At 34.7% G+C, this 12,908-nt stretch overlaps 1 protein-coding gene across 1 annotated transcript; it reads right to left on the bottom strand.

The window, feature by feature from the left end:
- Positions 1-462: 462 nt before the first annotated feature.
- On the bottom strand, positions 463-6,012 carry LOC107878923 (GTP-binding protein SAR2). The gene is made up of 3 exons (XM_016726102.2): positions 5,535-6,012; positions 1,352-1,483; positions 463-1,044 (listed from the first exon to the last, which is right to left on the bottom strand). The coding sequence occupies exons 1-3, from the start codon at positions 5,661-5,663 to the stop codon at positions 724-726; spliced, it is 582 nt and encodes a 193-aa protein (XP_016581588.1). The 5' UTR covers positions 5,664-6,012; the 3' UTR covers positions 463-723.
- Positions 6,013-12,908: the final 6,896 nt, after the last annotated feature.

Here is a 12,908-nt window from a genome sequence, read left to right as displayed (position 1 = left end):
TCTATTTGAATTTTTTAAGTTAGTGTTTTTACCATAAACGTGAAAAATCTACAATTTATGAATATGTCTAAATTTTTTCCAACTCTTATTCAATCTTAACAACTTAACTAACCATGGTTATAATAAGGCATGTGAATAAATTGCACATCTCTATATTTTTAGAGTTAAGAGGGTTAAAAGTACACTTTTAAAACTATCTCAATTTTTTTTCAGTTTCATACTTGAACTAGTAAGAGTGTGAGTTTCCTATTGAACTATCACTCAATGATTAAGCTGAAAACTGGTGTCAGTAATTTCTCGAAGGCACTAAAAGCATTAATATAATAATCGAGTGTCATGTGTTTTAAGTGGTATAAATGGCCTAACTTTTACTATTCTATAAACGCCGGGAATCTGTTGCATATTTACCCTAAGAAGAGAGTTGACAACGCCCGACTTTATTACCAAGATATGAGCCAAATATTGCAAGGTAAAAGAACAGGGGAATAGATTGATAATGATTGGACTGCCCTTTTTTCGTTTTTGTGCTTTCCCTGTACAAAGTTTCTATCAGAAAGAGTAAAGGTAAAAATAGAAAGAAGCTAGTGCAAAGCTGTAGCTTTTATCCCAATACAATGTAACCCGACATGCTACCTTCCTGATTGGTAGTTGTTCTTTGTTCTTGCCCACCAACTGGTTGGGATCAAAAGATGAACTTCGCCAACAAGTTCTTTGTGGTAAACTCTACTTGATGTATTGTGACATCCACTTGAAGCCCTCACCATATCCCATCTTGCGCACAATGCTGCACATAAAAACCTCGATTGGACGGACATTAGTATCGGCAAGGTTGACGTTGCCCTTACCAGTGGTCACCCCAGTTAGGCCCAAGTGATAACGCAGCTCATCTTCTGAAGCAGCATATGGTATATCAATCTTGTTTCCCAAAATGAGAAATGGGACATTTGCCAACGACTCATCTGACAGAAGCCCATCCAGTTCCTTCTTTGACTCTGGGAACCTCTCTCTGTCATATGCATCGACTAGATAAACAACAGCGTCCACCTGCAAACGAGAAAACTTGCTTGTCAAACAGCTGTTAAGTATGGGAAACGCAAATTTTGAAAGTAGTTACAACAGATTTGCATAGCACTCATGTCAATACTGATTTTCCAAAAAAGACATGGAGTTACTGATGCACAGGATTGACCCTGATTAAAACCAAAATGTTGCAATTGCACCATCCTCCAAAAGCTCAACAAAGGTAGTATTTCCGAAATGATCAATGTGATACAAGTGTACATAACGCATAAGTTGCAAGTGACCGTTTTGGAATGAGTAAACAGCTGCTCTTAACCATATAATTGTTCACCTTGGCATAGTAGTCTCTCCAGACTCTTCTAGCAATCTGGTGTCCTCCTAGATCAAAAGCCTTAAACTTAATATTCCCTATACTCAACTCTTCTGATGTGGGGTACTGTGTAGGTTGATGCTGAACCAATCTCTGCAGCAATTTTAACATGAATGTTGTCAGCAACAAAGCATCATCCTTATAAGCAAAATAGTAACACCAATAAAACATTTTAACTGGTTTCAATAACTCAACCTCTTAAGCTGTTAAGCATACAATACATTTACTATCTCCATCAATAAACACCATGTACTCAAAATCAACTCCACATATACACATATCAACAATAGACTCCACTCCACTGGAAGCTAGTTGAGGTCAGTTATATGAATCTTCTGTATTCATTCCGTTCAGATGCAAGTATATAGTTCGCCATTCACAACAAACAAGCATTTTTTTTTTGTGTGTAGAAGTAGAGATTTGTTCCTGTTGGTTTAAAACCGCTAAAAGGGAAATAACACAGGAATTCAATTTAAAGCTGGCCGCACAAATAGAGATGGAGTTTGAGGAAGAGATTATGCAGAGAGTGATTATTTTCTTGTTGAAAAACCATCTATATTGATCATCAACTTAGCAACTTAAATAGTTGCCATTACAACTAAAAATAGGATAAAGAAACAACCTATTTCTACCAAAATTAGAATAACTAATTAGTTTCCTACCAAAGATAGACTCCTAATTTAACTAGGATTGTATGTAAAAAAACTGCCGGAGAAAAAAGAAAAAAACAGTTGCATTCTTAAAGCAACTTTCAACACTCCTCCTTGCTTTATGAAATGCAAACACCAATTCTTTGCCTTAGAAGCTTCTTAGAAGTCCTATTGCAAGGAGTGACATCTGTTGTTGATTGTCCTTGTGCTCGAGCCTGTGCAAGAGCTTGCTGTTGTTGTGATGCCAAAAGAAATTGATTTTGGTTCTGTATATTGGGCGTTTGCACCTGCAAACCTATACTTGGCCTCAAATGGTCAATTCCAGTTAACGGCCAGCCTTTCAATGGTAAACCAGTAACACCTTGATTCAAGCCTGCACCACCGAGTCCTAACTTCGACTGTAGAATGGCCTGACCATAAATTGATGAAGGATCCATGGGTAAAGATTTTTGAGAACCACTCAAGTTAACATCCGTTTTAATATCCGCTGTCATCTGAGGGCGCCCTTGCATTTGCTGCAATGCTGCAGACATGCTCCCCGAATTACCTTGGACCAACTGCATGATTAGATGCAGACTTAAGAAGAGTAATTCTACTGGGATCGATAAGAGGTGAAGCTGTCTTTGAGTCCAAGGAATGAGGGTGCTTCATTTGTTCCTTGTACATTTTCATGGCCAAAACATTGGCAGATGGTTGCCCCATCATGCCTTCAGGGTTTATAGCATTTATAGCATTTATAGGACCACCAAGGGAGGGATTTTGATCCCTTCGCTGTAAATGGGCATTTCGTTGTTGCATGAGTTGCATCTGCTGGATCTGTAGTTGTTGTTGATGCTCTCTTGCTTTCATCTGCTGCATCTCTATGTACGCTATTGCTTCAGAATATTTTTCATTTGTCCGTGCTATGACAATGTCCCAAAACACGAACCACCATTCAAAAAGTAACCCTCCTGGTGCATCAATGGCAACGGGATCCGTAGCAACCTTTCCTTCCGTCATGAACGCTTTCTCAGCTTCGGAATTATTTTTTTTATTTACATCTGGATTTTCAGGGTTGTAGTCATCATCCTTCGAGTCATCCGATAGAAGTCCAGAAATATCATCTAGTTTCTCCCCAGACGCAGCAGCAGCTTCCTTGGGATATACTCTCTCCCAGCTATCAGTGATGGAAAGATCTGTTCCTTGACGATCATTAAGTAAGTCACTGCAGTCAACTTTGCAATCGCAACCAGGACAAAGCCAACCTTCATCATCAGGTGGAATGTCTTCTTTTAGCAGAGGTGGCTCCACACACAACTGGTGAAATCCACGCTCTTCTTCTAATGGACTTAATGAGAAACTTCTGTCTCTCATTTTGACTTTAAATAGGTATTGTACAGATGCTTCCTTGATCAAGCAATGTTTATCTTCGAAATACAATTTGAAACCTTTTTCTAATAACTGACCAACACTTAACAAGTTCTGGTCCAAATCGGGTACATAAAGAACATCAGAAATTGTTTTAATGCCCGATTGTGTTTCAATTGTAATGGTTCCCATTCCTTTTGCTGGAATATAACCACCATGGCCGATTTTAACATTTGTAACTTTAGTAGGCCTCAAATCTTTAAAAATATCTTTATCGCAAGTCATATGATTTGTGCATCTGCTATCGATCAGCCACGACTCGCTTGAGACACTGCTTGTTAAACATGATGCGACAAAGAGTTGATCTTCTTCCTGTTCATCAACAACTCGAGCCTCTGCATCTTGCTACTGAGTTCTGTTCTTACAGATGATCGCTTCATGCCCAAGCTGATTGCACTTAGTGCACTTAGCATCAGGCCTTTCCCAAACTTGAAAGATGCATGTCCGAGCTTGCCGCAATGCTTACAAGGAGGGTAGTTTGGAAACTACCTGTTTTGTTTTTGTTGTTGTGCGTTGCACCTTCTTCATCAGTTGGTTGGTACTTATTTTTCTTCTTCTTCATAGAACATCCATCATCGTGATGCTTGGCTGGTAAGGCACCTTCGACAGCTCCTCCTTGTCTCATAACATGCCGTTGCTCTTGCGCTTGAAAAGCACTTAAGAGCTCTGCAAGTGTGATCTTAGACAAGTTCTTAGTATTTTCTAAGGTTGTTATGGTAGCCTCAAATCTTTCAGATACCTTTACTAGGATTTTTTCAACGATCCTTGAATCATTGAAAGTGGAACCCAATAATCTGATGCGATTTGCTAAATTAAGAAGTCTGTCAGAGTACTCCTTTATGGTTTCACTTTATTTCATCCTTTGCAGCTCAAACTCACGTACCAGATTCATCACTTGCATCCCTCTCCTTTCATCTCCTTCATACTCAATCTTGAGATAATCCCATATCTCTTTCGCTGATTGCAGATACATGATACGAATTAAGATATTAGATGAAACTGCAGTAATAAGCACGTCATTGCCTTTGATTTCCTCATTTTCCTCTCCTTGTGAGTTTTAATCTACGCCACCGTGGGATTGTCCGGCAAGGGAGGTATCTCGTATTCATCTTTAACAGCTTCCCAGAGATCCAAAGCTTGTAGATATATCCGCATTCTAACTGCCCAGATTTGATAACTTTTTACATCGAAAGTTGGTGGTGCCATTGAAGAAAAATTTGTTTCTCCGTTCATGGTATCCACTGGATCAGATTGATGCAAAAACTCACAGGTCCCTTAAGATTAAAGCTCTGATACCAATTGTTGGTTTAAAACCGTTAAAGAGAAATAAGCAGGAATTCAATTTAAAGCTGGCCGCAGAAATAGAGATGGAGTTTGAGGAAGAGATTATGCAGAGAGTGATTATTTTCTTATTGAAAGATCATCTATATTGATCATCAACTTAGCTAACTTAAATAGTTGCTATTACAACTAAAAATGAGATAAAGAAACAACCTATTTCTACCAAAATTGGAATAACTAATCAGTTTCCTACCAAAGATAGGACTCCTAATTTAACTAGGATTGTACGTAAAAAAATTGCGGGAGAAAAAAGAAAAAAACAGTCGCATTCTTAAAGCAACTTTCAACAGTTCCATCTATTAACACCCATTTGGTTCTATAAAACTTCAAAAAATTCTTAGAACTCATAGTTATTATGTCTCTAAGCACATTAAAAGGATCTTGAGGAACACCTACGTGATGTAACAACTAAGCTTATGTCAACTAATCAATACTCCTCTGTTTATGTTTGATAGTTCGAATCTTTATCCGTGAATTCGAACAAAAGCACAAAAAGGCTCTCAAGTTTTTTGAAATAAAATTTATATATAGGTAAAAAAGTATTACAAATCACAACAATTAAAAGACAAAAAAAAAAATCTCGATCACGGAAAGACTTAGATTGACTCTTTCAGTTGCGCCACATAAATTGGAACAGAGGGGGTATCACCTATATAGTCATCTACTTCTAATTTGCTCTTGGTTCTTCTTTGATAGATGGTAAAAGGAAAGGAGTGAAAATAAAAATGAAGAAGTAGAAAAAGAACCTCATCTTTCAACATATGAAGCAAGGTGGTTTTGCCAGCATTATCAAGGCCTAAAAATAAGATTTTTGCATCCTTCTGCCACAACCCTAGTGATGCTAACACTCCATAGAACCAATCCACCAGAAACATGTTTTCCTTCTTCCTAATAAATGATCAAAGACCACTCAATTTCACGGAAGAACAGATGCTTTCAAAATTGAGGTAAAAGTTTTCAATCTCTCTCTCTCTCTGGGTTTCAGTGGTGGAATGAGGTAATTTATTTATACAGGCAGATGAACTTAACTGGTTAATGGCGGAAGCAGTTGCATATCAAGTTTTGTGTTGGAGAGTGTGACAAAAGATGGTGACTCGAATTGTCCGGTAACGTTTTGTTGCTGACTTGGAGAGAGGCTATTGGGTGCTGCGCGTCATCACAAAAGTACTAGCCATCACCATTGTGAGCTCCACGTCATGGCAACTGCGCAACCCAATTTTCTCTTTCTTATTTTGGACCTATACAAATTGTTTATTAATCATATTACTCCCATTGTTCTTGCACTTTTGACCTTTTTATTTTATTTCTAAATAAGTTTCATTAAATAATTAAAAATATATTAATAATATTTTTTAATTTTATCTTTCTTTAAATAAAAATGGTTTTAAGAAACTCTTAAGGAGTTAATTTTTTTCAAAATATTTATTAAAGATAAATTAGTAAAAATATTTTTTATCTTCTAGAAATGAGTATTTTCTTAAGAGATGTCCAATACTAAAAAGATCACTTAATTAGGACGGAAAAAGTACTAATATTTATTTTATTATTACTACATCTATCTCATATTGATTGATCACTTTTCTTTTTACATTACTCCTTAAAAAATCATAATTATAAAAGGGTAATATTAATAATTTGGTGAAAATCATTTTCACCCCAAACTTTGTTTTAAAATCAACCCCCCCCCCCCCTTCAATTTTGAATCATACTTCCCGTTTGTCGTAATTAAAATTTTAAAATATCTATTGTACCCTTTCATTATTAACCATTTTTTACTTCTTTAAAATCATGATATTTTCATTTTAAAAAAATATTCATGTAACATTTTATTACAAAAAATATAAACAATATTTTCTGGGCGAAAAAAGTGAGAGATACTAATTAAGTATATAAGTTAATGATATTTCTATGAATTAAATTAGTATAATACAAAAAATTATTTATTAAAACTAATCAAAACTCTAATATTTATTTATCCAAGTGAAAATTACAGATAATATCAACTTTATAAATATATTTCAATGCAGATTTTACAAAATAGTTGATATAAATAAAGGCCAAATTTTTAAAGATTATATTTATTTAGGTTTTAAATTATAATTTATGTAATATTGTTTATTTATGTAGAAAATAGAAAATATCCCCTCCATTTTATATTATTTGACCTTCATACTAAAAATAATTATTTTGCTTTATTGTCCAATTTATGAATTCAAAAAAAATAATTATATTTTTTAAAAAATAATTATATTTTTTTTGTTTATCTTTATTATTAAATAACTACATAAAGTAATAGTAGTCAAATTCAAAGTACCAAAGCATCACTAATAAGATTAGTTTAGTAAAATGCATCTCTAATTAAAAATTCTTAAGTATTTGTTTGGATGGTGATTTGTCATGGTTTCATAATGTATGATATTGTATGCTATGGTATTATACTGTTCAATACATTACAGTACAATGTTTCGATGGACTATATCGTTCACTGTTGTTTAATAACAGTTTTATTGTTTAGTTTGACGGTATGGTACTGTATCGTAACTGGTAAGATTACTAAAATGCCCTTAATTATTATAAATGTTATATTTATCAATAATTGTTAGTAAAATATTTTTCTTCTTGCTAGTTTCTCATAAATTATGCCATGTAAATATATAAAGTTAAAATTCATGTAAAGTCTAACAAAATCAATAAAAGAGTAGATCAAACTAAATGTAATCGAATTCATTTTTTACAGTAATAAATTTCATTTTCTTTTGGTGTTTTGAGACGTGACCATCTACGACAAGTGCAAAATTTTAATGCATATTTTGTGTATGCTACGGGTGTGTTCGATATGAAATCTAAAAAAATTCTAAAAAAATAAATTATTTCTTACTTATTTTCTTGTGTTCGTTACACAAATAAAAAAATATTTTCTAAAAATATTTTTATATATTCAACACAAAAAAATGAGAACGGATAGGATAAAGGGTAGGGAAAGAAAATAATTATAATTTTATTTTTAAAAAAAATATTTGGGGGGTGGGGAGGGGGTACGGGGGTAAGAAATTTTTTTTGAAACTTTTTTAAAAAATAAATTTAACAAATAAAAAATTAATGTTGGTAGGTGGTGGGTGAGGTTGGGGTAAGAAAAAGTTTTAAAATTTCTAAAAAATAATTTTTTTAAAAAAATGGATTGAGGGGTAGGGGGTGGGATAAGCATAAATTTTAAAAAAAATTTAAAATATAAATTTAGAAAATAAAAAATATTTTTCTCAAGGGGTGGGGGTTGGTGGGGTGGGGTAGGGGTAAGAGGTGGAGTTAAATAATAGAGTATAGAATAGAGGGTAAAATAATATTATATATATATTAAGTAAGAGCATAATTAGGGAAAAAAAGTAAATCATGGGACACCACCAAATCGGTGGTTACATAAGATGGAAGTTTTCATATAGTTATCAAATCATGAAATTAAATTATACCGTACCACATATTTTAAGGAACAATCAAAACAAATATAGTTCTTCTAGTAATCATACCATACCATGAAAAACAATCATCCAAACAGTGTGCAAGAAAAGTGACATGTCAACAAGGTCAAGTAATATGAAATAAATGGAGTAAGAGAGTGGTGAAATACAAAAATATACAAATGCATGTACATACGTATATACACACTTAACGCAGTGTCCAATTTGAGACATGACATGCAGTGTCAAATTTCTACTCCTGCAAATCCATTTTAAGGCTACATTTGTGTATGCTTTTAATACTAAGGAGGAGCGGAAGTCATTATGGAATTACTTGAATCAAATAGGAAGAGGTTGTGTAGAACCATGGTTGCTACTTGGAGAATTTAATCCAGTCCTACATCAAGATCACAAAATTGGTAGGAATCCTATCACTCTTTGTGAAGTTGTGGATGTTTGGAAGAATGTGAGTTGTATGAACAACCTGGCCAGGCTGTCATTACACTTGATTGATAAACATAACACCAATAGAGTTTATTTCAAAATAGATTGGGTATTTGTAAATGAAGAATGGTAGGATAAAATGCCAAGTTGTCAAGCACACTGTATAGTTGAGGAAGTGAGAGACCGTTGATGGCTATAACACGTTTAGGGTGGTAAGGAAATTAAAGCTGCTAAAAAGATCTTTTAGAGAACTCCACAAAGAAAACTATATCAATATTTTGTAGGACGTACAGGATGATAGGGAGGAAATGAGGAAAGAACAGTCAATGTTGCAGCACAAACCACTGGATACTCTTGCATAGGAGAATGAACAGGTGCTAAGGAAGAAATTCAAGAAATCCTCTTCGTTACCTCATTCTTTTCTTCTGCAAAGAAGCAAAGCTAACTGGACTAAATATGGGAATGAGTGTACAAAGTATTTTTTCTCTATTCGTAAACAAAAGAAGTTAATGCAATCAATGACTTATATAAAAAATGACTCGGGTGAAGTGAAGAATTCTCAGGAGGACATTGCAACAGTATTTGTCAAATATTATCAACATATGCTAGATGAGCTAGGGAATATCAAAGCAAGATCAAAGTTTTAAGGAATGGTCCAGTGCCAACAACGAGGACCTTTTGTTCTTGGGATCTAAGCCGGCGCATCATCATCTCTCTCACATACACATGGACAAAAACAAACTGTCGATTGTCCGCCATTCCACTTCCCCCAGCGTGTCTGGCGCCACAAGTTACTACACTGTAATTAGATACTGTTATGCCGCCTCTTCATCCTCAAAACCCTCCTCATTTTGACGTCGTTTTCATCTCTCTCTGGCGACTAGGATATTCGACGACTTTATCTCTTACCACCGCCATGTCGCCTTTTTTCCAGCGACACATTTTTGGTGGGTTATCAAACTTGTCGACCTCATCTCCAGCTATCTCTCTTTTCTTTTCTTTCTAACCGGAGAAATATTGAAGGGAGGTGAGTAGACATGTTATAAAGCAGCTTCAGCTTATCGAGGACATGATCCTAGATAAGAAGATATGGAAGAGACAGATTAGGGTAGAAAGATAGTAGAAATGAGTGTGTCAATGCCAGTATATAGGAGGACTTTGTTAATCGTGTTAGTAGCAATAGTACTTGTACTATTTCAGAATGTTGTATCGTTTGTTGTATTACTTGGTGAATCATATCTATGATATCATTGGGTGTGACAATTTCTATTGTATCTTGTCCTTTTACTATTCCTTTTTCTAGATTATTTTATCTTGAATCGGGAATTTATCAAAAATAACCTCTCTATCTCACCTCTGAGGTAGTGTTATGGACTGCGTGCACTTACCCTTTTCAGATCTCACTTGCTGAGAGTATATTCGGTATGTTGTTGTTGGTCCAGTGCTAACAACAGAACAACAATGTCTTTTAATTCAAGAATATACACCAGGGGATGTGAAGAGAGCTATATTTTTCAGTATAAACAACAAAAAATGTCCAAGACCAAATGACTTTGGTGATATTTTAAGCCTGTATGGAGTATAGTGGTAGATGAAATCACTATTGTTTTACTTTACTTTTTTAAGGAAAGGTAAAATGCTGACTCAACTAAATACTACTATGATTACACTGATTCCAAAGGTTGCTAGGCCTAAAAATGCTAGCCATTATAGTCCAATCTCCTGTTGTAATGTACTGTACAAGTGCATTTCAAAGATGCTTTGTCAGAGGCTATCACAGGTATTGCCCAGTATTGTCAATCCAAACCAAGCTGCCTTTATGAAGGATAGATCACTATTTTCAAAATGTACTTATTTGTCAAGATTAGCTAAGACATTATAGAAGGAAAGCCATATCTAGGTGTTTAATGAAGATAGATCTTAGAAAGACATATGACATGATATAATGGGAGTTCATTAATGACATGCTGATTGGCTATGGTATTCCTAACAAATGCAGGAGGTTGATAATGGCTTGTGTAACAACTAGAAGCTTCTCTATTAAAGTGAATGGAGAGGGGTATGGTTATTTCAAAGGGAAGAGAGGCTTAAGACAAAAGGATCCCGATAACGCTCAACTTACACGTCAATTTAAGTGCAAGAAGATCGTTGTTAATATAATTACACAAATTTGAGTCGGGATCGAATCCACGAGTAACAATGTGAGTGGCTATTAAATAAGTTCGAAATTCAAATCACTTGCTAAATTCAAACATATTATACAAATATTTTGAGGGATTTTGAATGTTCTCAAAAGTGTAAGATCAATTCTTGAGCTTTTAAAGGATTAATTCGAGACTAAGAATAATTAGAGCGTAATCAATTAGAAACAGATCTTGGGATTATGCTTTCCTAGGGGCAAGTTATGCATGGGAACATGATGATTCGGTGCAAATTCTAATCGTTAATGATGTGATAGGCTAGGTTGAAAGTCCTTGAGGCTAGTTTGTCAACAAAGTCTCAAAAATGTCACTCTTTGACCCTTTCAAGTACCTAACGAGTGTGTTAATTAAAGCCACCCAATACCTCAACTGGGCATCTCTATTTCTAGGAAGATGCCCAAAATATAGCCTACTCTCTATTCACCCTTATTTCTAAAATAGAAAAAAAATTGTAAACTATTACTATCCACTGTTACTTTGTACCCCATTACCCTCTTTCAAGGATGCCATGGGTTCCAAAAGTTCATCCACCTCCTTCTTTCAAGGATGCCATGGGTTCCAAAAGTTCATCCACCTCCCTCTTTCAAGGATGATGTGATCTTTCAAAAGTTTGGAGTTTTCACCCGCAAATCTATTTTGGGTGTTTGGGGTTTTCACCCACAAATCCCAACTAATTAAACCAAGCAATAGTGAAACTCATCATCAACAAATTAGAATCTACACAAATACATTATAAACCACACAAATTACACCCTATTCTAACATAATCCCAAGAGGAAGAATTAGCAACTCATAAAGATAATAAACAAAAATAGACAAAAGTTTCCATCAAATAGATTCGTGAAAAATAAAGATAATGCAAACCACACTTTAAATTCCAATGAATCCTCAATGGGATTTGTCAATTCTTCACTTAGGAGTCACCCTAATGTCTTCTTATCTCAAGATTAGTACAAATTTGCTCCAAGCTCCAAGTAAATACAAAAATCCTAAACTAAGCATAGGATAAAAATCTCTAGAAATGTGAATGATCCAAAAGAGAAAAGGTTTAAGCATATAAAAGGAATTAGGTTTGAACTACCTGATTTTAGGTTCTAACCTAAGTGCAAGGAACATAATCTCATTCATCTCATCTTTGTAGATGATCTCATGATCTTCTGCTGAGGTACTAAGTCTTCTACAAAGAAAATTACACCTCAACATTATTTTAATGTACAACAACTTCCTAAAGAAATAAGAGGGCATTTTATTCTCGACAAAATTAGCTTGATCAACTTTAAAAGAAGAAAATTGAAGAAGATCAAAGAACTACCTTGAGAAGTTGTGTCAACTGTACTAGCTGGGGTGGTAACTCAAGTCTAGTGCATATAAATAGACTTCTCGTATATTCGTATCTTGTTTCTACAGCTAGGCTATATAATCATAGGTTTATCCCTTTTTATGAAGCTATTTTTGTTTCTTTGTGATTTTTTCTTTTCTTGTAAGGGGAGAGTCTCCCTTATTTATGCATTCCCTAATTACATTGTACTTAGAGGAATTCTCTCTTCTAAGTGTATAGATCTAGGTTTTCATCCTAGTATTGGGAATAAGTCGACTGACCTTAGTAGGCTGGTTGACTTTGAACCACCATAGGATTGGAGGTAAGGTCTATCTTTCACTTTTTGTATTTCTTTTGCTCTATTCATTTATGATAAGGCTTGGTGGTATATGGCTCAACCCCTAACCATCGTGGGAGGTGAAAGCCCCAGGCAAGGTCTATTATAATAATAAAAAAAGACACTAATAAAAGAACTAGACAAAGGTTTATCACCTTATAAGTTCTTTATTCCGAGATCGATGCAATTGCAAGACAAAGCTGAGATGAGGTCTTCAAACATGATAGTTTTATCGGTCTCTTGTGTCTGGTTTATACATTGAATAAGAGAATGTAAGAACTCCTAGGGAAATAATTGCAAAAGTTAAGGAACTATACATGATCTTCTTCGTAACCAGATATGTTATATGTTATAGCACTAAAAGGATT

This window comes from Capsicum annuum, chromosome 1, assembly GCF_002878395.1.
Source record: "Capsicum annuum cultivar UCD-10X-F1 chromosome 1, UCD10Xv1.1, whole genome shotgun sequence".
Lineage (NCBI taxonomy): Eukaryota > Viridiplantae > Streptophyta > Magnoliopsida > Solanales > Solanaceae > Capsicum > Capsicum annuum.
Note: the sequence above shows the minus strand (reverse complement) of the source record. Positions and strands in the feature narration are given on the sequence as shown.

What these genes read in the sequence shown, in the direction of transcription:
- LOC107878923 (XM_016726102.2), bottom strand. Translation starts at nt 5,663, where the DNA reads ATGTTTCTGGTGGATTGGTTCTATGGAGTGTTAGCATCACTAGGGTTG. An exon ending in TTCATATGTTGAAAGATGAG is followed by an intron (nt 1,484 to 5,534) that starts GTTCTTTTTCTA and finishes AAATTGCTGCAG; the next exon opens with AGATTGGTTCAGCATCAACC. An exon ending in GGAGAGACTACTATGCCAAG is followed by an intron (nt 1,045 to 1,351) that starts GTGAACAATTAT and finishes TCTCGTTTGCAG; the next exon opens with GTGGACGCTGTTGTTTATCT.